This window comes from Plutella xylostella, chromosome 27, assembly GCF_932276165.1.
Source record: "Plutella xylostella chromosome 27, ilPluXylo3.1, whole genome shotgun sequence".
Classification (NCBI taxonomy): domain Eukaryota; kingdom Metazoa; phylum Arthropoda; class Insecta; order Lepidoptera; family Plutellidae; genus Plutella; species Plutella xylostella.
Window position 1 is genome coordinate 5,648,736 of NC_064007.1, and position 27,572 is coordinate 5,676,307.

General features: G+C 36.7%; 1 protein-coding gene across 3 annotated transcripts in view; it reads left to right on the forward strand.

Moving 5' to 3' along the window:
- The window catches only part of LOC105387776 (paired box protein Pax-2-B), a 64,936-nt gene that overhangs the window by 12,773 nt on the left and 24,591 nt on the right, over nucleotides 1–27,572 (forward strand). Inside the window, exons 2-4 of one of the 3 annotated variants that reach the window (XM_048630894.1) lie at nucleotides 7,460–7,989; nucleotides 8,381–8,434; nucleotides 23,497–23,662. In XM_048630894.1, coding sequence (XP_048486851.1) covers nucleotides 7,827–7,989; nucleotides 8,381–8,434; nucleotides 23,497–23,662 — 383 coding nt within the window. In that variant the 5' untranslated portion in view covers nucleotides 7,460–7,826. Of the gene's footprint in view, nucleotides 1–7,459; nucleotides 7,990–8,380; nucleotides 8,435–14,472; nucleotides 14,623–16,467; nucleotides 16,802–23,496; nucleotides 23,663–27,572 lie in introns of those variants that run through there. The other 2 variants (XM_048630895.1, XM_048630896.1) reach the window with 2 other exon arrangements.

The following is a 27,572-nucleotide window of genomic DNA, read 5'->3' on the forward strand; positions in this document are numbered from 1 at the left end:
GAAGCAATTGTTTCTTTAAGTGAATATGGAATTATTACACTCAATTTCCAATATTTACGGTATTTTTTACTAGTACATATAGTAAGCCTAAAGGGGTGACTTAAGAGGTTATTCTGATCGACTACCGAAAATTAATTTAAAAAATATTTACTCTCCATATTATGAAGTATAGTCACATGATCTACAAAATTTTCTATGGAGAGTTAAAAATTATTTCACAGATTTTGTAAAGTAGTAGAAAACAGTTTTTAAACATTTATTTTGCCTTTTGGCTTACAATATCATTTTTGTAACACCATTAATTGTGTATCTGTATATTTTAACCTTAACTAAATCATTTTAGTAATTCCAGTCCAAAGTATAGGAGGAAAAGCAAAGTACAAATATGAAATGCAAAATCATACCTAATCGGAATTTGTCCCGCCAATAATGTACAAATTGTTCTATTTCGTACTAAACTAGGTTCTCCAATTATCAATAGAGCGTAACGTAAAAAAAAACCTGTTGATTGTCATTTTAGCTGTAGTGTTTGCCAACTGTTCTTGTGCTTAGTTATTTTGTACCTTATCATTCTGGAATAAAGCTGAATGTAGCGCTATCATTTTTATATTTGTTTTACGCCATTGATTTATTGATTAGAGACTCTACAGTGACGGTACTTAGAAGCGATTTTTCAGTGACTTAAAAATACGGACATACTAAAAGATGGCGGTTTCAATTTTGTCTCTACAATTTCGATTTTAGAGTGCATTTTCGTGTACATCCTTTTGTTCGTTTGATGAAGAGGAAGTTGTTTTTAATACAGAAATGAGTTATTTAGTAAACAATGGTAATTTTACGGTAGATTACCTTTACTGACCGTCAGCAACCCTTCTTTGATAAATGGAAAAACAAATACGAAATGTAAAAAAAACGAACATGCATTTTTGTGTTTATGGACTTATTTTAAGCAATATTAAGTATGTCAAAAATATATACAATATCTAAATTATTAATAGTTGGTGCTGATGATGCGAGATTAATCATTAATTATGTTATATATAGGTACTTACGTACCTAAAACAAAAGAATTGAAATAGCAGGAACATAAAAATTAATAATCACAAAAAAAAATGCATAATTTATTCCCAATTGAATTAAAGGTTTATATTACAACAAACTTACAGATCTGTTACTAATCCATAATTTATTAATTTAATAAATAAACTTAGCCTCTTTTCCATTACACCTAGACCTAGTGAAAGTATAGCAATGTCATATTTACCCATATTCCGGAACTTATCCATACCACCCTAACGATTTAGCATTTTCCCACATAAACTTCTAAATTACACGAATAAAACTATGCAAAGCAGGTAGTAATACAAATTAACATTGTGCATAATTGGTCGCCCCCTGTTCTAACTGACCCCCTATTAAGCCATGCGTTACATTCCTTCACTGTCGCACTTGCCCCAATCAACCCTGTGTATTAAAGTGAGCTTTTCGATCGCCTATCCCTAGCGTGAAAAATAAACACGCCATGTATTTTGATCGGAGTTAATGTTGATTCTGATGTACAAATAGACATAATATACTGAGGAACAAGTTAAACATAAACACTATTATCAAACGTTAGGGATTAAAACTAGGTTTGGTAATATTTTAATACTTAATTGCCTTAACAAAATAACTTTTAAGTTAAAACTAAATTTCACAGGTTACGGTTTAAAACTAGGTTTTGTTACATTTTAAATACTGGTCCTTAGCAAAATAACTAACACAAACTAGAGTAAGTAGACCAAGAAAGAAGTCTTACTAACCCATCGTAACACAATATAACTATGGGAGCATTTTCCTTTCATCAGCACATAACCTGACGTAATGCTAGCTGAACCAAACTTCCATATCACAACCTGTCCTTTACCTCTACACCAGTACAGTCGAAAAAAGCCTCTATGACTGCAGTATAAGAGTCATGGGGTCGGATGAACAGTGTTGTTCATGGGACGGGGCAATTTGAACAATGTTGGAAGAGTTCACAGGCCTGGCCTAGACATTGGTGCGTGGGACCGAGTTCTGTATGTCAATTGTTTTTAATATTATGAGGTTGGTGCCACTAGCAGTGTTTCGAGATCATGGTGAAGTTTAAATTTGGAATCGTTTTTCTGTTACTTTTTAATAGGAAATACTATTTTCTTTTTATCATAAAAATAATGTATGGATATCATTACTATCCCGAAAGCAACATTATTGACCTATTTACTAGTATACAAAATACAATACAGGTTAAGCAAAATTGAGTTTTATGAGTTTTGAAAATTAAAAATTATGATGTCTATGTATATTTTTTAAAACACCCAGTAAGTCCCTACTCATATTGTACTTATTGTAAACTACTTATTTAAATGGTACCTATCCTAACTAATATTATAAATGTGAAAGTAAATGTGTCTGTCTGTCTGTTACTCTTTCACGCCAAAACTACTGAACGGATTTGAATGAAATTTGGTATACATACGGTCTAGACCCTGGGAAAGAACATAGGCTACTTTTTATCCCGGAATTCCCACGGGAAAACTTTTTATGGCGAAGCGAAGCGCGCGGGAACAGCTAGTATACTATATTATATACTTACCTATTCGTATGTAGTGTCTGTAAGGTGATCATTGGTATTATTATTACAGCAGGAGTGGCCAAGGCCGATGCGTCATGCCAGTAATGGCCATGTTTCAGACATTTTGTGCAAACTCACAGAATTTGAAATCTATTCTACTTTTGACCGTTCTGTTTGAGTCTTTATCTTTTTTACCCTTAATTTGGATGATTCTAAAGGCACACAAATAAATTTAAATCCTGTAAAACTGTAACTCAATCAAGAATCATTACATACATACAAACATATGCACTCACGACTGTAATCCCCGCAGGGTTAGTCAGAGGTGGGTCAAACAAAAAGCGAGCCACCCACTTTTCGCAGCACATAATTTTGTACTCACGTGGTAGAAGAATTTATAAAGTAGAACTTTGAACAAAGTACTTACATATATAACGTTTTGATAGAACCTATCGATAATCGCTATTAAATAAAACCTGCCCTGAATAATAAATAACTGAAATCTTCAAATTAAATAATGTAGGCAAGCAAACTAAAACAGTGGGTGAGGTAAGTATTACTTAATTTAGTTGAATGAATAAAACATGAATCTTATTGAACAACATGCTAATTACGCATTTCGGTAAAAATCCTTAAAACGAGTTTAGTATTCACGACGATGACTAACAACATACAGGTACAGTCCGCTTTATAAGTAGTTTTATAGACTTTTTAGTCCCTGACTAGATTCTAGATGTGTATCCTAAGTGCATTGTACTTATTCCAAAACGGCGATATGGTTCGCAACCTATCATGTGAGTACAATTAATGTGCTGCGAAAAGTGGGTGGCTCGCTTGTGAGCCACCTCTGACTACCCCTTCGGGGATTACAGTCGTAAGAGCATATGTAGTGGTAGTGTAGTTTCCAAACGGCTGAATCGATTTTGGATTTGTTTTTTTTGGTCATGGGTATTGTTACCTCGAGTGTTCTTAGCTTTATTAAGTATATAAAAAACTGCTAAGCCGTTGAAAAGTGCGACTTTTAGGGTTGAATGTCGGGGGTTTTTAAGGTTGGCTAGGTTAAGTTAGGTTAGGCAAGGAAACGTATACATGGTATTGCAAAAAAATGTATAATAAGCCGAAACCTACATGTGCAGCATGTTAAATCTAAGTCCGAAAATAATAAGTATACAGTTTTTGCAACACTGAGAAAGAACATAGGCTACTTTTTATCCCGGAATTCCCATGGGAAAACTTTTTAAGGCGAAGCGAAGCTCGCGGGAACAGCTAGTTAATTATAAAATAACGTATTCACGTTTGCATGGTCACCCCCTAAAATTAAATGTCTTCGCCTAAAATTAAAACATCATGATGTATCCGACGGTATTTAATTGACGTGAGAACAATCAAATTTTTGGCAACCATTTTGGATTTACCTGTCTCTGATGTCTGTCTTTTTGAGTTTTGACCAATTGTATTTAGAATTGCTCCTAACATACCCTTACAATAACATAGTAGTAACAGGTACTTACACCCCCACAGAGAATAGAATAGAACAGAGTAGTTTATACTGAAAGTGATTTGTACAATTCACAACACAAAACAATCACATTACAAACGTTCTAATAATATATTATTCAAATTATGATGCCCTTTTCACACGTAAAATAACAGCCCAACACAAAAATTACCAAAAAACCCATTTTATTTTTGTTGTTTTAATTTTCACCTTTAGTTAACCTAACTCTTATAACTTAGAGATATAAATAAGGTACAAGGCGACAAGTGGTATTTATTTAGCGATCAGGATCAAGAACTGGTAGCAAAGATTATAGCTTTATATATATACAAAAAAAAAACAATTGTTTGTGGGTTTCGATTTGAGGTGGTGTTCTCACGGAATTAATGATTATTTTATTATATGCTTGTTTCTTGTATTCCGAATTACCAACACTCACGGATCTGATTGTCAGGTGCAAAGGAACGAGGGTTTCTGAGAAATAAAACTTAAATTATTAGTGCTAAATGGAACAACAAACAGATAAAATACGTTTTTACTTACTTGTATAGAGGTACTTGTAATGTCAATATTTTAAATATTAAAGTTACATAAAAAAATCTTTCTGTCAACCAAAAAATGAACTTTTCTTTTTAAATAAGTGCAGGTGGGTTATTCCGAATTTGGGATAATTCCGATTTTTGCCGATTTCTTCCAAACGAGAAGGAATTTCTTCCAAGGTAGAAGATTAAGTTGCCATCAAGGTGAATGGTTCCACGGTTCAAAGTATGGCTGCGTTTGGAAGAAATTGACAAAAATCGGAATTACCCGAAATTCGGAATAAGCCACCTGCACTATATATTTTTATGGAGAAATCACCGATGTTAGGTAATAAGTATATTATGTTTTTCTGTATGCTAATGATGACACTTAAAAAAACTTGTTTTAACGTTAATAAGACGAATAAATTGGTGTAATAAAACTTACGTTATTTGAAAATACGTACCTTCGAGTAAATACATTCGTAAAGATAATACTTACCCATACAGACGCGATAAACATCGTCGGACACAACATGAGGGTAACGTGGGAGACACCACGCACACGGTATGGCTATCTGGGGATAAGACAAGATCTTCAGATAAAATATACTCATTTTTTTAAACTAACCTAAGTACAAAATGTTTTTGTTGTTTTTATTAAAATGTGAAATAGGTACGTCTGTTTTTGGCAAAGCAGTAGATGTTTTTTATAAAATTAAATATTAAACAATAAGACAACAAGAAACAATACAGTCATGTTATCGTAAGTATAACAGTCATTTTGAGTCTTCGGTTACATCGTGTTGTCCTTTTATTTTATGTTGCGTTTAAGAACGCTATTATAATTATACCTAATTATGAATCATAATGTATATGATTTTACTTACTTTTAACGTCATGTGTCACCTGTTATTGAAATGTCTAACATAGAAAAGCCATGCCAAACGAAATCATTTGTGTAAATTCAAAAGGCTTGCCTTAACACCTCTACGGCACTACACAAACATTATTATCACTATAACTATTGGAATCAAGCCAGCCCCTTAACTAATAATTTAGGTATCCATCATAACAAAAAATTAACTATCTTATGACGTATCTCGAGACCACTCCGATCATGTGCGTCGGTAGGGGCATTGTCTCTGTAATTTTTCCCACAGCCTTGTCTGTGCTTTGGGGTAACCTTTTTACGTACGGATGGACAGTCAAACACGAAGATATTGAATATTGTGGGTTCAAAAATGTTGTTATTATTATAATTATTAAGCTGCCAATGAAATCTATTAAATCGAAAAAAATAAACTTACTGAAATTTTACCTAAATTTATTTAATATAAGTACGGTGGCCTGCGCCTAAAAGTATATACAGGCGGAGTTTTTAAAATAGCGATCCCTGATGATGAAGGGACCAGCTACATCTGTTATAAATCCGGGGACGTGTTGTGTGTGATGTGTGTAGCAGTGGTGTTTATGTGGATGTGCTTGAGCAGCATGTGAGCTTGAGATCGCTATTTTAAAAACTCTGCCTGTATACTTTTAGGCGCAGGCCACCGTACCTACTTCAATATTTCAGATTTAGGTATAATTTGTATTTGCTCGTGGGTGTATATTTATGTATTACACTCACGGGCAATGAAAAGGTTCCACCAAGAAAAACACCAAATTACTTCTAAACGGAAAAGGCTAGCTTAATGACGCCTTCTGGTTGATACTTCAGTCAAGAAGGCTTCTTTGAGGTGAGCGTCCACCTTTCGCCAACGTACGCAACGGAAGCATAGCATAATTACCAGCGCTGTATACATTTTTGTACAGCACATGCTGCTTCAGAGCCATTTTACTGACATAATACACTCCACAATTGTTGTTATTCTTCATGTCCCTGTACCTATTGATGTTGTTTCGTATTTGTGATGTGTATTTTGTTAGTGAATAAACAATTATTGGTATAGAATTACACACATGTGCGCCCACTTCATCGGCATTGCCGACGCCGTCTCTCCATTCATTTATGACAATCCGTTTGGTGCGATACGTATACGATACCAATAGGTATACGTGCGCCACTATTCGCTGGTCCTTTACCATCCAGCCAGTCAGGTATATTTTAAGGTAGTAAAAATTTGTAAGCCAGTAGAAATGCAGAAACATTTGAATTTATGCAAACAAAGGATGCATCATGAGAGTATATTTTAAACAACGACTTTACATTACAATGAACTAAGAAAATGCACACTGGTGACTTAGTACCTACATAATACCTACGTAATATTAACAATATAAAAGCAGATGAACGCACTCTAAAATTAATGTTCTGGTTTTTGTTTATGCCATATATTTTTTAGGGTAAAAACGAACTGACAAAATATGATTTGGAAGAAACCTGAAAGCACAGTTGACATACTTTTCCATATTTTATTTCAGTAACATATTTTTCCTATTTTATCAATATTAAGATTACAGAATAGATGTTATTCATGATGATGCATGGTATATTAATTTGCCATCAGACAAATCATTGATAATATCCCATCCTGTATAGTCAAGTCTATGTGAGTCCTGCTTCCTACCTCCATGTGCCTGATGTAGAACAATGGTCCGGCCGGGGCATGAACCCGGGACCAGATTTTATTTGCAAAACGGAAGCTTCTTTTTGAGTTATGCCCGCGCCTTCGAGCTTTGTTTCACAAAATGGACGCTATTTTTAACCGGGATAAGGAAGAAAATTATAAACAAAATCAGTGTATAAATGTGTATTATTTTAATTAAGAATCAAGTTGTATAAAATTAAATGTAAATAGCTTATAATAATAGCTTGTAATATTTTTATTTTTTTTGTTGTTGCAGACATCAAAATGCTGAAACTACAGTCAAGATTCCGGAAAAAAACCATCTGACACCCCATAAGAACTTTAGTGACAATGTGACTTAAAAGTGACAAATCTGTCAGACTAACACAAAAAGTTCCCTAACATTCAAGAATACTCCTCAAATTCTCTTCACACGCTAGTTATAAATTTAGTTTAACAAACCACATCAAAACAACAATTAAAAGTGCCAATAACAGTGCAAAAACAACTCAAGTGTCAAAAAAACTGTCAAAAGTCCATCGACCTCCAACGATTCAAACACGTGCCAGAATTCGAATTGCCAGTTCGAATATAGAGTTCGGAATTCAAATTTTAGTTTTGTCAAATTGTGCCAGTGTCACGTGATGGATCTGCACGCGCCTCAGCTGGTGGTCCATGGCTATGAGCCACATGCCCCACTGTTGGAGGTTGAGGGTCTGGACCCTCACAGTCCTCAGCAGAAGGTGCTCATCCACGCTCCGACCATGCAGGGCCAGGATATGATGGGCAACGACCATCGGAACGGAGGTTGGTTTTACTACTTATAGTTTCCTATGATTTTACTTTTTGTCTTATATAATATTATTATGTTAGCAATATTATTATTCTTTTATCTTTACAACAATAATTGTACTGTTTAAAAAACAGTGGTCTGGTAAATTTTCCCTTCAGGACTTATGTATATTCCCAAATATAAATTACCCGACAGCATTCTTAGCACAAGCTTGTTTTGGGGTCCTCGAAACCAACCAGTTTGTTACTAAGCCACCATACTGGTGGACTAGGCCAAAACCCTTTTTTCGTTGGAAGGAGACCCGTGTCCCAGCAGTGGGGACGTGATGGGTTGTGATGATAAATCCCGAAGCCCCACAATTGTGTAATATTAGTGCCGAGAGCAGATGGTCTAATCTGATGTCAGATTACGGTTTCACAGATGAGCAGTACGCGCACGGGAGCAACCAGAGCAGTGATGGTGAGTACTGTTTACATTATTTTGTAATAACATTGACAGTTTTTAGCCGACTTCAAAAAAAGAAGGAGGTTCTCCATTCGTCGGGATCTTTCTTTTTATGAATATTCTGTCGAATGGCATAACATTTAATTTTAGCAATGTTAAAGGGAAAAAAAATGCAAGTGGATAATGAGATCTACGAGAAGGCACATAGAGTAGAAATTTAAACAAATAATTTAAGGTTTTGACGGCACTAAAATTAAACTTTTTGCCTTCAGAACCGACATCAATACTTTGGGATTTTTATTATTATTTAACTCTTTACTGTACAAATATTACAAATAAAATTAGGTACAAAGGGTAAACTTAATGCTAAAAGCATTTACAGTATTTTTTAGGAAAATAACTCTTATGAAACAGCATGTTTTTCGGTAGCCGGTCGGTTAAAATGAAAGAAATAATGTTGAAACAGTAACTTCGAATCTCTTCAATGATGATCAATAAGATCTCCAATCGGTAGCAGTCAAAATACTAGATTCAAGATAGGTATTATGAGGAAAATATGAAGAAACATACAAATTCCATACGCCGCGGAGAGCCGGTAGCCCAAACTAATTTCACACTGATTTGGGCAAGTGTACTCGCTCAAAAAAACGCTCCATTCACTCGCTCGAGTCACTCGTGTGCTGCGACTGTGACGTCTTGATACTTGAATGAAGTTTTATGAATTAAACTTGAAGTATATTTAGGGTGTCTTGCACAACAAAGTTAATCAAAATTAAATCTATGACCTCATGCTCTGATATTATACTCTCAGAGCAAGAGACAAACTAGGTACTTAATTTTGATTGAATTTGTAGAGCAAGACGCCCTTAGACATGTTGGTAATGGTAAGTATATTTAAATATTGGCAGATTGTTTTCGTTTCAAAGATATATAATGACGAAAAAAATGTTTGATGCTGATAACAACGTGATTATGGCTCACTGTAAAATGTACAACAAAAATAAATTGCTGTCATGAGCCCCAAGAAGCATTAGCAAATGCTGTGTCACGGCGCTTATTTTGCAAAATAATAGGTGCTGTTTAGGTGACCCCAGTCACAAAGGGTTTACGTGACTATTTTCATTTTGAAATGCTTTTATTCATGGTAGATATAAATTTGAATATTTCTGATGAACTTATTTTTTTACAAACTTCTCTCCGTTCGAAAAAGCTTTTTGTTCAAGTTTTTGGTTCAAAAAATCCCAAAAAGGTTGCACAACTTGACATGTCAACCTCAGCGGATTACGCCTCTTTGGTCGCAGTTTCTCGAGTTTTTTTTTTTAAACAGCTGCAACGATTTCGCTTTCGTCGGCCGGCGCGTGATCGTCGTGGCCGCGCTTTTATTGTGTACAAGTTGTAGAACGGGTTCGATTCTTGACGTGTCACCTTTTAGGTTATGTTTTTTTTGTTGATGTTGAGGCGGGCCTCTGTTTGGAGTTTACCTTCGGAAGGTTTTGGTTTTGGTTGGCGTGTGAAAGTATAAAGTGTAAGTAGTGTACGTGCAGGAGTTTGTAATTGGGTTACAGATTAAGCAATTAGAAAATTACCTAAAGAATATTTATTATAATTCATCGTTATCGGTCAAGGGCTACAAGAATTTTTTAAGTAGTAATTTTTGTTATTTTTTAAAATTATGTTACACAATATACAATATATATGTAATACCTATAGGACAGGTAACATAAATAATAGAAAACTGAGAAAAGTTATCTTGATAGAGGCTTGGTGTAGGCTTTATTATTATTAACTCTTTATTGTACAAATATTACAAATAAAAGTACAAAGGGTGGACTTAACGCTAAATGATTTTAATAATACTTTGGTACCTTCACTACACTATTAAGTAGGTACAACAATAGCATTTATATTTAACACTTACCTACATATTACAAGACTCATAATAATATTATATAGAACCTAACATAACCTATTCAATTTCTCAGAATAAATTAATATACTTAATTAAAGTTATTCAAAATTATCCTATTGTTCTTAGTCTTCTGAGGACCCTTGAAATCTGAACTTCCTACAACAATGTAATAAAATAAATTCCACTTATCAACAACCTACCTTTACCAATAAAATATAATGTAACAACGTCAATACTCAATAAGTACAGTCAGCTGCATAAGTAGCTAGATACACTTTTGTACCTTGTCAATCTGAAACCGCTTATCAATTCATTGAAACATTGGCGGTTCGTCAGTTTGACAAGGTACAGAAGTGTATAGCTACTTATGCAGCTGACTGTACCTACCTATAAAATGTATTAAAAAATCAGTTCCCAAGGAAGCGGCTGCGGTCACCGTGATATCGATACTTTGTGTCTGAGACTTTGTGCTTACACTCTCTGGATATGCTCTAGATAAGAACTGTGAATTGAAGTAATAAGATTAAAGAAGTTTTTAATAGTTATTGTGTAATTTTTTTTGGCTAAAAAAGGTAATAAGTACTGTTGTGATTTTTTATTTATTGAACATTTTATTTTCCGGGGAGGAAATTTGTTTTTCATATAGATCTGTGTTTGGCGCTAACCAGACTGTTATCACCAATATGTTATAGAAACCTACTTACAACGAAAGAAAAAATCAATACAGAAATTATTTCCAGGTATCCGTACATAAGATATATTTAATGTAACTACTTATGTACTAAAATACAGGGTGTTGAAGAGAATTTCCAAAAGTCGTAGAAAAAAGTTCAAAAAGTTGTTTAGTATGACTGCCCGAGTAACCCTTTTTCGGCTAACCATACAACTTTTGTAACACCCTGTATAACTGGGATAACTTTCCAACAAGTAGATCTCTACCACAGCACCGCGTCACTCATAAAAACAAAACCTTGAGGGTTACTCCACACTAACAAATAACGCTGTCGTGCAACTGGCACGAGAAAAACCACAAGATAGAGCCGTGGCTCGGTGCGGAGGAGCGGTGGTAGCTCAGTCGGGTAAGCGCCCGCTTCTCACGCCAGAGATGCGGGTTCGAATCCCGACGCTGACATGTACCAATGAGTTCTTTTCTGAATTTAAGTACAATGTATACCATCGCTCTTACGGTGAAGGAAAACATCGTGAGGAAACCTGCATATCTAGATTTAGCACATCTAGATATGTGAACCCACCAACCCGCAGTGGACCAGCGTGGTGGGAAATGGTCCAAGCTTAGGAAGGCAGTTTAGACCTTGGGGATATGCACAAAGGTTCCACTCGAGAGAGCCAGGTGCAGGTACTAACACCCCCACAGAGAATAGAATAGAATAGAATGGCACAAGTAAAACCACGAGAGAGAGTCGTGGCGCGGGCAGTGGCGCTCCGAAACATAAAGTGACCCCCGCCGTTTTTCTTCAAATAGAGTGGCCCCCTTGTCTATTCCAGAGCATTTTAGATCACTGAGAACCATTTTACTATCTTTGCTTTCATTCACAAAGTGATCAGGGTTTCGAATCACGGCTGTATCACATAGTAATAACTAGGCTGTATTAAGAATGCTTGAAGGCTGATGCGGTGATGATAAATTTGACATTAGACTAATGAATTAGAAATCCACACGATTGGATAAGAATCAATTTATAACTATTAGTTTGTTGTGTAGTAAGTTACATAATAGCCCATGTAAGTTTTTTTTAATGCCAATACAAAATCCAATAAGACCTACCAGGACCCACGTACTTCTTATATCACTTGGTTATCAGTTTATAACAATTGATTCCACAAATGCATACAGTATACTAACTCAAAGTAAAAACTAAAGATGTGCAAAAGAGACAACCATACAATTCATTCGTTCCGCTTCATTAGTCCCGCCTCGCGATTTTGACAGTCCACCGACCAATCAGAGCTCACTGGCAGCGTCATTTGTGTTCTGATTTCAAATGTTTTTTTTTGACAAAAGTCTAGGCTAAGACTTCACTTATACTGGTGGTTTTTTTTATTTTATCCAGGGATCCAGGGTATATATATTGATCCTTTTCTTCCTAGATTATTATTATTTAAGTTTGTAGGTACCTACGCAAATAAAAAATCCTTAGATACTATTTGTATTCCTTAGATACTATTTTTCATTAAAATGCCCTTCTTCTTCTTATCGTGTCGTAGACAAACCAACAATAATGCTAAATAATAAAATAATAATAAAAATGCCCTGACTTCAATATTTCAGGTAGGTATCTACTTCCATATAGCATCGACGTGGAACACCCTGTAATAAACCTATATAATGCTATCTATTTGTATCCTCAATCTTAATCTATCTAACGGAGCCTCCAATCCATTAGCCAAACATTATACAAGCTACAAATGAGACATAATTAGTAAAGCCATCTGCGCAATGAACCATGCACTCGCTATAAATCAAATTACTATAATTCATCATTCGACAATGCTCTCAGCCAGACTAAGCGTCTAAAGAGGATTCGACTGTCGTGTAGATACAATAATAATTAATCTACTCGTACAAGTATACCTAGATACAGGTTAAACTGCTGCTATATTTTTACACATAACTTTTGGATATTCGTGTAAAAATGTTTCGCTTCCCCATAGAACACCAACAGTTAAAGGTCACGTGACCGATAATTTAGTATGAAGAAGCAAACTTTTTACGTGAATTTCTAAAAGTTGTAAGTACACAATGACCCTCTGAGTATAACCTCCTTTCGGATTACTATACGAATTTGAAACATATCCTGTAGATTATAGACGGTAACTGTCTTTATTGTCAAAAAAGATAGTGACTACCATTTCTAGCATCGACATTGCCATAATCCAGGGGTGCTTGAAAGGAGCTTTTTCAAGTTAGGTATCAACTTTACCATACTTACCTAATGTAAAATATACCTAAAACCTACATTTGACTGGCCAACCCTTTCCACCATGGTGACAAATCCTAGTCAAGCTCCAGTGTTTGTCGCCGACACGCTAAGAAGAAGATTACCATAATTTTAGAAATAATTTTAAAAGCACCTTCCATAAGTCTATTATTTTGTCTCAGATATATAAATAAGTAGGTATTATTGACAAGTGCAAATGTCAAATTCTGTAATTTTGATTTCCAATCAACTTAACATTTCCACTTGTCATATTAAGTATCTGACTGAGATAAAATTTACTTTTGATATTAGAATAGAATTGGCAATATTATAGATGAGACAGCGATAGTTTTTTTTATCGCTGGTGTTGATAAAGCTTCTTTATCAGTGCGAGGGAGATAGCGGTAGTGGGTGACAAAATGGGATGGAGAGGGATGGCACGTGACGTCACGGAGGTGCGTTCAAAATGTTATCGGGGATTGTGAGTTTAATATTACACTCAGGTGCAATGAAAAAGTTCCACCTGCCATTAACGTTCCAATTTTATAATATATGTTATTGGAACTATATAACGATGAGTATTTTGTTTTTATTTGTGCAGGTACCTACCTAATAAAATGAATTAAGTATAAACTTTTATTATACAGGTCATAACAAATTGGGAGCGACTTTAAATCTGAGCGAGATGCTCTGAAATATCTTATTCAGTACCTAATCTGAAAATGAACCGGATGCTACTTAAATTCTGATGTACCCGTTGTCGTCGTCAACAAAATACGAGTATCTTAAGTTAGCGTAGTAAAAAATGGGGAGCTTTCGCAAACTTCTATAATAGCAGCTGTGCATTGGTCGCACATGCATTGCAAAGATTGGCTACTCTAGTTACATGAGAGCCCATGAACAAAGCTCTTACTAATCAGATCCCAGTCGCTGTGGCCGAAAACGGTCTGGATAGATAGATAATTATATTGCAACTGACAGATTTTTGACTGTTAAGAATAATAACCTATCCAATAATATAAAAAAACACTTTAATAAGATCTTGAGAGTATTAGCTCTATACGTGTAAAGAAAAACACTTTGAAAAACTTTTGTTCTCGGAAAAAAAACGAGATGCAGTATGCCCGCATTTATAACACCCATTTTTTTCCGTCAAGGGTGGAAAACACCCTCCCTCAACCCCAGCATCACTTTCGGAACGCACCCGCGCGCGGCGCCACGTGCCAGAGAGAGTATGTCGCCGGCGCGGGCCGCGGACTCGGGCGGAACGCGCGAAAATAGAACGTTGTTCCAAATTTGAAAATATTTGAAAATTCCAGCCAGTGTTGTTTTTTATCGGATTCGAATCGAGAATGGTGATTGTGATTTATTCGAATTTTTACAAGTGATGATTGTTGTGATTTTTTGCGCGCAGTTTTTTTTTGTTTTAGTGGAATTTCTGTGTTAATAAAAATAAAAATATATATTCAAAGAAATAATATTTTCCACTAAGTACGTCATTCTCTCTGCAATACAATAAATATGTAGTTATTTACATAGATGGATATGTAAATTAATACGGCATGTAATTCTAATACCCGTCTAAATCGGACTCTACGTGATCAGGTTGCGCTACACAAGAGACTGACCGTGTGAAATTATATAAACCCAAGCCTTTGTTGCTTCGGATATACCTCACATATTTTTTTATAAACAAAACCAGTCATTAGTTACCTACGTGTTAGTAAATTATAGGTTTAAATATAAACACACCAAAAATTTACGTTATAAATGTTTGATACTTTTATAGTCTTAAATTATTAACCCACACGATTAATACCTATGTCTGGTCATCCTTAACTTTATTTAAGTCTTGGTGACTATATTTTAGTTCCTATGCTAAAACTCTACATGAATGTCTTAAACGTCATAATTATCTTTAATAAAAAAAAAAAAACAAACGAAATGTTAGTGTATTAATTCAAAATAATAATTAAGTATAATCACGAATATCAAAACTTAAGGTGGCACCCATAGGTAGACAAAAAATAAGCAAAATTACCAGTCGATCTACGATCAAAGCGTTTTTTTTACCCGGGACAATCCCACGGAACAGTCGATCCGGATACCGACATCTAAGATATCTGAAACCGATCCTCTTGTCACTGTCCATCGATTCTGAAGGCATAGAGCGTAAAACACACCTCAAAAATCGAGACCACGCCATCTGTGCTGGACCGTCCGGCGATCGATTAAGACGTATCTCGATTACTAATTTGAAGTGATGAATAATTAAAAAAGGAACGCGTTACTGGCTGGAGAGACTTTGAGAAAAACTAAGTGCGGGTGTCTAGTGATGCGTTTTTTGGATCAAGATTCGTGCTACAGTTTGTGATTCGCACATAGTATTGCGTTTTGTAAAAAATAATATTGACTGTCGGTCGATAAACAGTGCTTCAGTTTACCTACTAGTGTAGTTAAGTAGTGCGGTATAAGAAAAATATTATCTATCCCATAACTAAATCCGGACTCAGATATTATGTTTGTGTAAAACTCCCAAAGTCTACATTGTAAATTTTTGTTGGGCATCTGGAAAATCTGATTGTTTGGATATTTTCCTACATAGGTATCTTAATACTTGATAGATTGCCTAGGTACTCAATTAAATTAAGTACGATTTCACTAATCCACTTTATTAACTTAAAATTTTCTAAAAATGCCCAGTCCATAAGGTTTTGCACCAATTATTTCAGATTAAGACTTAAGAGGCTGTATCGAAAAATCACCCACCCTAATCAATGACCGCCCATTAAAACAAGGCAAAACTAAACTGTAATAACCGTCGTTTCCTAATTATAAGTTCATAGACCATAAAGAGGCGATTCTCGTGAGAAACAGTAACTTTCAGGCCCGCCTGCCTCTACCGAACCGGAAAACCGGTAGCCAAACACCGGTAAATCGGCCGAAAACCAGCGAAATTACAATAAACGATTCGTCTTTAAAACCGACCAATCGTCGCTTAACGATTTCATGCCCCTTTCACGCTGTTTTTGTTATTATTTTTCGAAGAACCTATTAGTGCATTGAAATTAAGCACCGTTTGGTCTGAAAAAGGAAGGATTTTTCCGACGGGTTAGGTAAAAATGAAATAGATTTTGCTCGATTGGATTGCGGAGAGAATTTTCCTTTCTTTTACTAATTTCTATTTATTTATGATTCAGAATAGTGCTAATACAAAAACCAACCAAGGACTTTATAAACCAGCCGGGCAGTGATTCGAAAAACTCGATTCGAAAACCAGTGCAATTAAAAAATGACAGTCGAAACGTGACGCATCACTATTTCCGCATTTGAATTCCGAAAGACGTTGAGTGATGTTCGGTGAACTAACACGGGGTTGTGTGTGAGTGTTTAGGGCCACAGTGAAGTGAGTTTTCAAGCTGGAGGGCCAAAGTAAAGCGACGTTCGCGGCCCTTTTCGGCCTGAGGGCCGGCGGCGGCGTGGACCTGTCCGCGGCCTACAGATACAACCAGAATATGATGGAATACTACACGTGTAAGTTTCTGAATCGGTCTTTTTAACTGTCAAAGTGTTGTCAACCTACATAAAAGTGTGTGGTTGTGTAGTCGTGAAATTTTCATGAAGGGTAACGATGGCGGAATTCATTAAGATTCCGAAATATTGGATGGTCATTGCTGAGTAGGTACATTCTCATGATTGAGGAAGATCTGTGATTGAGTACCTAGAGTGCGTTTATTGTTAGTGATTGTGAGTATTTTGAGTGTGCTTAGCTACCGACGTATTAACAAAATCTATCGACCTTTCAAAAGCTTAATGATATAGGTAGATACCTGCTATGATTACATAGTGTAAGACAAATACTTACCTAAGTTTAGAGTATAATTATAAAATTACAACGGTGAATATAGGTATTTATTAAATTTACGGTTTCGGGGGGTCTCAAAAGGATCTAAGTAATATTTTTGAACTGACAAAACCGACAGCCTTCGGATATAATTATACCTAACATTAGTAGTATTAGTACTCATCATATACCTAACCCTACTCCTATTAAGTAGTTTATTTGAAACCAATTTGAAACACATTCATAATTAAGTATCTCTAATTTCTGTCAAACAATTGCTCATCCTCAAAAATCCCGCCCCAAAAAAAACCATCCTGAAAATCCCCATTATGCAAAAACACCGAGTCCACCAACCATAACGAGATTATCATAACCAAAAGCGGTAACATAAAAACCGCGCTACAATCATGCTTCTATAAAATACCTTGTAACATCCACCGCGCATCTGCGAAAGAGATTTCATAAAACAGCCGAAATTCCCTCGAAATTCGTGATCGTTACCGTGCCAGCCAATCAGGGCTCGCCGGTCGCCCTCCCGCGCGTTTGCGGCGCCGCGATTGGCCGGCTGGAGTGGGCGGGGCGTGGCTTACTCGGGTGCGTTCAAATTTGCGAGCATGCGTTCGAATTAATTGCCAGGGTTATTGTGCCTGTGTCTGCCTTAAGGCTGCTTGTGTTGATAACTCTCCGAGGCAAATTAGGCGAGATGTAGTAGCTTTATCTAACAGTTATGATCTATACAGGTTTAGGGATGTTCCCGCTTTTTCAGGTTTTGTGTTTCTGTAGATTCAAAAACATTAACAATAAAACTTTTATCATATATATGACACATCGCACGTTTCAAAATGTTGAGTCATATAGCACACATCTAATCAAAATGCCCGGTACACAATAGAGAATACTCATTTTATTCAAACACTCTTTTACCATTTCAAAGTAGGCCCTCGTGCTTTGTAACAAAACTACAAATCGAGACAAAACAACAACAAAGTAGACAGTACAAGACGTCACGGACAATGTGAATGACATCAATCCGAGACGACAAATTACACGCACACATGCACAAAAAACGTAAACACAAAACCTTCTCATATGTCACGCACGCACACTCGCGCGCGGCCATCCAACGGTCCCGCAATTCAAAATGCGAACGCGGGTATCACATAACCTACGCACACACACAACGCTCGCTCCTGATTGGCCGGAGGCCTGCGCGGGCGCATATATCACGGTGATCTTTTGAAACCAGTTTTCCTTGTTGGTAATTGTGGAGATTTTAGAAAGGTGTTTTAGTTTTAGGTCTGTTGTAATGTAACGGACTGGTTATATGTTGCATATCTGCCTCTCCATTGGCTGGTGGAAAGATTGGTCTTGATAGGTGATTATTTACATGTCAAGTTATGTAAAGGCGGTCTGTTATATCTAGGCTGGTTGCATTAGTTATAATTTAATAGTAGCCTATCTTCGTAATACTTAAAATACCTAATTATAACTAGCTACCTATTGAGGAGTACCTATTTTAGATTATAACACTAAGTGCTTACCTATTTCATACTCTTGCGAGTCTACTGTTACTAAAAGTGGATAGTGACTTTAACACTTCTGTTCTAAACTGGCAAAATATCGAACTTCTTAAAAATCATTTTTCAGTGGCTTTACCTAACTCAAGTTTTCAAAATCAGCTAAGTTGATATCTAGGTACCTACATGATATTAATTTATAATTGATACACTCATGAGCAATGAAATTGTTCCACCTATTTTTGACGTTCCATTTGTCACCTGAACCTTTTTCATTTTTAGGTATCATTAAATATTTTCATGGTATTTTCATTACTCACATGTCCGAAATAACAAACATACTCAACTTTAGAACACTCACACTCACGCAAAGGTCATAGACACGACAGAGGAAGCTGCATTACCATACTAACCGGAAGTGCGCGCGACGCCATTGTCCACCATCTTGGTTTTACTCATAAAGTACAAATGCACGGAATTCAAAAGCTTTTCCGAGAGCCTTTCTTTTTTTTAATCGGAAAGTTTATGCGTTTAGGACGAGGATAATGGTTGTTGCTATAAACATAAGGAATAAGGATCTTTATTTACTAAAAAAGGGAACCAGAAATAATGTTCATGCATCTAAAGCCATTTATTATAATAATAGCTGTTCCCGCGCGCTTCGCTTCGCCTTAAAAAGTTTTCCCGTGGGAATTCCGGGATAAAAAGTAGCCTATGTTCTTTCCCAGGATCTAGACCGTATGTATACCAAATTTCATTAAAATCCGTTCAGTAGTTTTGGCGTGAAAGAGTAACAGACAGACAGACAGACAGACAGACACAGTTACTTTCGCATTTATAATATTAGTTAGGATTTAAAGGCTAAAAGTGATATAATTTTACGGATTGCGTGTGCATAGTGACTGTATTATCACAGTGACAATATTACAGTTCGTACAGGACTACCCAGTTGTTTGAACCGAACTGTACACACATATTCTATTCTATTCTATTCTATTCTGAGAAGGGGCGAAGTTCCTGTACGTGGCTCTCTCGAGTGGAACCTTTGTACATATCCCCTTGATTTCAGCTCAGCCGGCCTAGCTCCCGAGTAAACTGGAGTAGCAAGCCTGGGTGTTGTACACACATATTGATGGCAATATTATTATGCCATACTCATCATCATCATCTTCAGCCTATTGCAGCTCACTGCTCGACTCTCTGCGGTTAAAGGCCTCTCCCAAAGCTTGTTACTGAATGCATTCTATCAACTTTCTGCATCCAATCATCATCAGCCACCTTTCACAAGTCACCCCATCTAGCCGGAGGGCGTCCTACACTATACCTTTGCCTAATCCCCTAAATTAACCTATGAATTTAACTTTTGTCATCATCAGATAAGTCAGAAATCAGACTATCAGCCATCCATCCATCCTTCCACTATACAAAGTCACAAATCGCGTGCACAACCAAAAAATACCTCAACAGGGAATCGAATTCCAGCACTCAGACTGGGAACCCCTCTAATTGTGTTAAACGCTATAACGAGCAGGACCGAGGGTGTGCGCCGGCGCATGACGCGATGTCCTTGCACCTGTATACAGGGTGCTTGCACTTGCACTTACAGGGTGTTCGAAAGGTTAAATGAGTAGTTGTGTCAGGTTTTATGACAATTAGGAGTGAAAAAAGGGCTCTAGGGAAAGTGGTAAGGGTTTCTTGTAAAGGTCACGTTGGAGAGGTTATAATGAGAATAGATTGTGTGTTGTGTTTTTTTTTTTGTAATTTGACCGTTGGAATAGGTTGTGTGCGGCTTTATGGATGTACTGATTGGTATGGTTGAACAAATAACACGATGGAATTTTCTTGCACTACATTCAAAAATAAATGCTCAGTTAGATGATTATGTCTAGAACTCACCTTGTATCGTGTAATCTAAAGGGTAGGTAGGTAATGGTAACCAACATTAATCCGTCACAAAACTAAGATGTGTACGTAGTTACCTACCTAACTAACTTCTCAAAATAGGCAGTAGATCTGTTGTTCTTCTCAAAATCTTTAGCTAAAAGTCGCGGTGGGGGCAAGGATAATAATAAAATATAATACCTATGCCTATAAGAAGTATAATAGCCGTTAGTTCATCTAAATATTAATTTAATTCTCTATCAATACATTATTGTTATTGAGGCAAATTCTGGATTGGCGAATATAAAACTTCTTCAAAATATTAAAAATATATATATTTACGTAGGTAGTACCTATAGAAGAGAGGAACAAAACTATAAAATCAAAGCTGACAGCCTTCTAAAATAAGAGATAATAAAAGTGACCACCGCGACCAATCGGCGTGGCGGAGGGGACCCGTTTCCGGTCGCATTTCCGCTGGGAGGGAAATTCAAATTTGAATTTAGAATGCTGGGCTTGATTGCGCTTTGATTCGTTAATGGCGGACATTCGGAGTTGTTACTGTCTATGGTCAAATCGGATGTTTACTGTTTAGATCCATTTTGAATTATTATTAGGCTCTGAAGGGTTATTCGTATTTATTATCGCTCGCTGAAAGACTATAAATTAAGGAATATAAGGAACCTATGTTGGATTTTTTGTGTTTCTAATAATCCTCTTTTAAAAGAATCTTTTTACAGGATTTAGAAGTAAAAATAATTTGTTACGTCAAAACCATAGGTACTAAGTATCTAGAGTAATTGGACTATTCCAGCAGTAACTTAGAAAAATGCATGCATTGCAATATTTGTTTAAATCATAAACTGTCTTTTGTTTACCTCAATTCATCATGAAAAAAACTCCCCTCATTTTCATTAGGCCCGAAACATATTTCCTAGGCTTTTTCATCTTGAAAAAAAAGAAGAAAAAAGCCCAAAGCACTCCCACAGCGGACACCTGGCCGAGAGCGGAAGTTAAGAGGTTTTCCCGCGCTTCCGGCCCCACTTCCGGGACGCCATCTTGTCCGCCATTACAGTTAATTACTCCCTGAAAACAAGGGCAGTTTCGTATAATATATTTTTTCCACTCTCCTTGCCCACTTGTTACCACTAGCCAGTTTCGTTTTGTCAAGATTTATCTGACGAAGAAATTAAAAGAGGAAGCATTAAAAATTGAATTCTTTAATACAAGTCTTAGTGTGGTACGGGTGGTACCCCTGAATTTAGGTTAAGTATAGGTAGGAAGTTAAACCTATATACCCACCTTTTTATTGTCCTACCCAGAGGCGATCAAAATGCCTCAGTATTTATTATTTACATTAGATAAATTATTTATAGCTATAGCTTTAGCCAAAGTACCATACTTTAATGTTTTACTTCTCCAGGTTTTATGTGGGGTGGGATTTTATTAGTTAACACTGAACATCCCGTCGGTAACCATAATGCTTGCACCGTCGGCGTCGTCGCGTCGCCGCCGTCGGTAGCTTAAAGTTACTTCTTCTTCTTCTTTTGGTACCATCTCCTATCGGAGGTCGGCCATCATCTGGCTTATTCTTTCCTTCGAGACTGCTGCTCGGGACAAGGATGTGGTGTCGGTTTTGTACCAGTCTTTCAGATTTTGGACCCAAGATGTTCTTTTTCGACCAGCTTAAAGTTTGGAATCTGTCAATAAATGGTCAGTTTAGAAAGAAAATCAAATGTGCAATAAACAGTTACCGTATGCAATTTGAAATACATAACTGCGCATCAAAATATCACAGTAGGTATATTGGAACATTAGTGTCAACATTTTGTTGCAAGTGGAACTTTTTAATTACTTTTAAGTAAATAAACACAACAGCCTCAAACTCCTTCCATAACCAAACGCAACTTCCAAACGCATCTTCCTCCTATGACGAAGATCCAGATACCCCAAGTTCGTTCACAGACACACTCGCCGCCCCGCGCACGGAGCGTGACGCCCCGTCCCCGCCCGCCCCTCGTCAGGCGATCGATGCGCCCCACACGGCTATTGCACTTCAGGGCTGATCGCGGGCGGGAATCTGTGCTCTATGAATATTGGGTTGTTGTTGGGCGGATGATAGACTCGGGTGGTACAGGGACTTTTAATAGTTAGAACATTTGGAACACTCGAAGCAGAATGATCAACAATGCTGAAATACTTTTTAGTCCAAATTTTTTCAGACATTTCTTAAAGAATTAAGTCTCTATCTAACGATTTGGGTCAGCCCTGATACATGCATTTAAGTAACTATTCAGCCCCAGCCCAGTTCGTACCTACCATCATCTTATATGTGTTATACGATTGAATATTATAACTTGTACAAATTCATTAGGCTTACAAGCCATAATTAAATCAACATCCGACCAACAGACGTTCGTTGGTAGTCATACAGCGTTAACTTAATCCTACCGAATATGCCAAGGATACTAGATCCGACTGAGACCTAACTACTTGTGCCCTAAGTTAACCGTATCGATGTAAACAACATTCGGCCATGAACCGGGTTCCAGCCCGGATAACCGGGCCGCACGGCCGGGTAAACCTGGGCGAGATCGATAGCGATACAAACAACACATAGATTTATAGTTAGTTATAGATTCTTAGAGATTTCGAAGTCGTACTGCGATATCTACCTGAAAATCATGAATGACGGGTAGATTTTTGGTAGGGTTAAATATTACCGTTGTCAGGTCAATTTAACCTAATACATACTGAGCAACTGTGCGAATTTACACTGAAATCTTATTTTGCGCTGTGATTAAACCAGTTTATCGAAGTCAATAGCGAAGCCGTGTAGCGGCTTCTTAACCCTTTATCAACCTATCCAGCAATCTCATTGAGGTCACCAACTCACGAGCAGCTTATCTTACCAATGTATGTATGTTCTATATCTTTCTCTCTTCACCTCCAACCCAATTCCACTAACCACCTCATCTCTCCACCAGGTCACGGAGGCGTGAACCAGCTCGGCGGCGTCTTCGTGAACGGCCGACCGCTCCCCGACGTCGTGAGGCAGAGGATAGTGGAACTGGCCCACAGCGGAGTCAGGCCGTGTGACATCAGCAGACAGCTCAGGGTATCGCATGGGTGCGTTTCGAAGATACTATCTAGGTGAGTGAGGCAATGGATACTTTTTACCGTGTCAGTGACAAAGCTAGACTATATAGGGTTTGTCACCGTGGAAGGATTGACCAGGCAGACTAGGGTCAGTCGCTGACTGTCTGTAGTTCACTCCAGGCCCTGTAACACAGGGCGCTGTTAAGACGTGACAAGAGTTCTCCTTCGCGCTCGCTCTTGAGGCTGCGCGATGTGAGTGAGCGCGATGCAAAACTCTTGTCACGTCTTAAATGCGCCCCGTACTAGCCCTTCAGGATGCTCCTTGGGGTTACCACCACTGAACAAGCAACTAACAATCCTTAAGCAAATCCTTGTCAAATCTAAAGTTACTTGTATGGATCTGACAGATGTTTGACAGGCGAGTTTGCCGATTTTCGGTGGTGGTAGCCCCACTGCTCAGTTGCAAACGTGACAGACAAACGGAAAATGATTTTTCAAACATGTTTTTTTTCTGAGCCTAGTTTTGAAATAATAAGTACCTAATTATATCTAAATTAAAAATACTGTGCATTTCTTAAGCTCTAAATAAAGCTTAATAGTGCTAAGTATGTAAGATAATCAAAGAAAACTTTTAAAAGCAATACGTTACACTTCAGAAGTTTTTATTATTTCAAAAATAATGACCACACTTTATTTTTCTGAGTCCAAAATACTGTTGCTCTTACAAAATTAGAGTGGCCTTCTGCCGAAGTATTTCAGAATCTAAATCTATGTTTATATGTTCCTATTTTGTTTAGATTTTTAAGTTATAAACATTGTGACATATGAATGTAATAGTATGTTTATCATTTTGGGGCAAAGTAGGAAATGGAAGCATAGAACAATGGATGTGATGAATAATGAAATTGGTCATGATTACGTTTTTTAGGAGACCTTTTGCTCTATTCTGTTGTTTCAGTTTAAAATAAGTATTTTAAATAATTTTCTGTGTCCCATTTACTTACCTAGATAAAGGTATATTTTTTATTATATTTAATACTTAGGTACATACTCTCACGTATGCAAAGTAATACTATGGAATATTGAGCTATATGTATCATCTAATACCTACGTTTTAAATACATATATCGACAGTTGAAATTCTTTACATTATTATTATAATTGTGGAAGTTATTGTCAAGAAAATGGACCCGGTAACTTAACATCACTGATAGTATAGTAAGCAGTACCCCGAACGCGCACGGCATTTGCGGATCGGCATTTCAATATCCAAGCTCCCAGACTGTACAATTTACTAAATAAAAATACAAATACTAGAATTCTCAATAGGATTAAGATCAAAAGTGCTGTGGTAGATTGGTTACGTGGTTTTGACTACGACTCCACGGAACGTTTAGTGTGCCCTTTGAGCTAAAACCAATATATAGATTAAAAGGACAAACTACTATGAGGTACTTTTGCTTTGTAGACCACTTTACTTAACATTACTTATACTTTTTTTTTAATCACTACAACTTAGGCCTATGAAATGATACACGCGTATCAACCGACAAAGCTCCTGTAACTGGAAAACTGTCTTCTAAGATACAGGACCCTGTCCTAGTTTAGAAGACAGAGTACCAGATCCAATGAAGGCAAAGTGTATTTAGATGTAATGAATAGATATAAGATCTGTTTCTGCAAATATTATCTTAATAAATACTTTATCTTATCTTAATCTTAATAAAATTTCTTAGTATATCACCCTGTATTGTGAGTATCCAACGAACAACACTGCTACCGTATCACCACCGAAACCGCTCGCCTGTCAAACAAATGCCTGTCAGATCCATACAAGTTACGTCAGTTTTGATAACCCCTCATGTACCAATATTATACGGTACGCATACAAACTGAACACACATGGGTGTATGTAACGTGTAGGTATATGGGGGGTCATTCTATAATATGACGAAAAACGCGCTGCTGTGAGAGCTACGACTGTATCTCGTTGTATTGAACGTGCTGTTTGCACGACAGCTCTTGTTCGGTCGTTTTTCGTCAGTATAAAGTAACCCTCCTGCTAAAGGTCTTTGGGTGCGTTTGTAGTGTACACAGACAAACAATACCTTCTTGTGTGTGTGTGTGTGTGTGTGTGTGTATAATCTGTGGTTCCGCTGTTTGAGCGGCGCGTGCGCCTCTCAGTGAATTCACCCATACTTATGTCATTTTCTTTTGTTTTACGTTTTATTGTGAAAAAAAAGTAGTCCGCTCAGATCTTTACCGGTGTGGTTGGCCTTCTTTAAGGCATGGTACAGTTTTGTTTTATAGTTTAGATTTTATACTTAGGGTCTGTTTCACAATGTCTGATTAGTGGCTACCTGACGGATAAAATACATGCTGTCACTCTCTGTTATTATTTTTTAGACAGTGACAGCATGTATTTTATCCGACAGGTAGCGACTAACCAGACATTGTGAAACAGGACCTTAGAGTTCGAGGGTGTTGCAAAAGTGGTAAAGCCGAAATGGACAGGCCTATTTTGTCATTTTTCTAGGTTAATATTTTACAAGCATCATTAAAATTGAATTTTCTATTTTATTCTGCTATTTCAATTAGAAAAATAACAGCATAGACTAGATAGTAAAATATTTATACACGCGGTAGTCAAACTCCATTTTATCTTAACTAAACCTTAAAAAGTATTTAACATGACTCAAATCTTTATAGCAATTATATTCCTACCAATTTACCAGTCCTACTCTTGGTTCAGAATTTCAAGAAGTTAATTAATCAATTATTCATACGAACATACCTCGCATGTGCGAATATCATTAATTACCTCTTTGCTTCCAATGCGGTTAACCAGATGTGTATATTGTTAGGTCTAAATTACTTGAACTAGGTGCAACACTTATGATTATTATTAAGTACTACTCACATTAAAATTTACCAGCCATAGGCTACTTTAGGATCTATCTATAGTTTTTTTACTCTATTTATAGGTAGGTATAATTTCAGGATAAAGTTTAGGTAGGTATTCGTGAATTTCGACAGTCGCGGTTTAGATAGTCGAGCTTAGTTGCCCTCTTTTGCAACAGCCTGTAGGTATATAGTTACAACTAGCTGTCCCCGCGCGCTTCGATTTAAAAAGTTTTCCCGTGGGAATTCCGGGATAAAAAGTAGCCTTTGTTCTTTCCCAGGGTCTAGACCGTATGTATACCAAATTTCAATCAAATCGATTCAGTAGTTTTGGCGTGAAAGAGTAACAGACAGACAGACAGACAGACACAATTACTTTCGGATTTATAATATTAGTTAGGATAAAGTGGCTCTTCATAAACATACCTAGGCTAATGCCTTCATTTTTTAAGTATAATTACCTACTAAAAAAACGATGAGTATTAGGTACCACTAAAAACCTAAAGCCAATTTCACACTGCCATTCGTAATGGTAAAATCTCAACATATTGCGAACCAGTTGCAATCAGAGGCAATGGGCCTATAATGTGCCGGTATATTCCCTAATCTACCATAAACTTACAACCCCTTTATAAACAAGTGGATCGCGCCCTATTCCATGTTAGTGCAAGTTTCACACTTAGATTTTTAGCGGCAAAAAAACGTGAGTTGATGTTTTTTTAGTATAGCGTGATTTATTGTGTAGATAGGTATGTACTTAAATGTTCCAACTCGGGTTTGGTTTTTGAAATATTTCGTAGATCAAAAGGAAAAAAATCCAAAGAAGATTTTATAAAAAAAAACGATAACGTTTACGACTAAGGGCGGATTCGGCCAACGTCGAGTAACTTTTTACTCACGAGTAAAGTACCAGTTACTCGCGAGTAAGCAGATTTTGCATTCTACCAAACCTGAAACCAAGATAACTAGCTTATCCCAAGAATAAAATGTTATACCGCCAAAATTGACCGTGTAACGAGCTTATCCGAGAGTAATTTTGTAATGGCGGCAGCACATCAGCTGA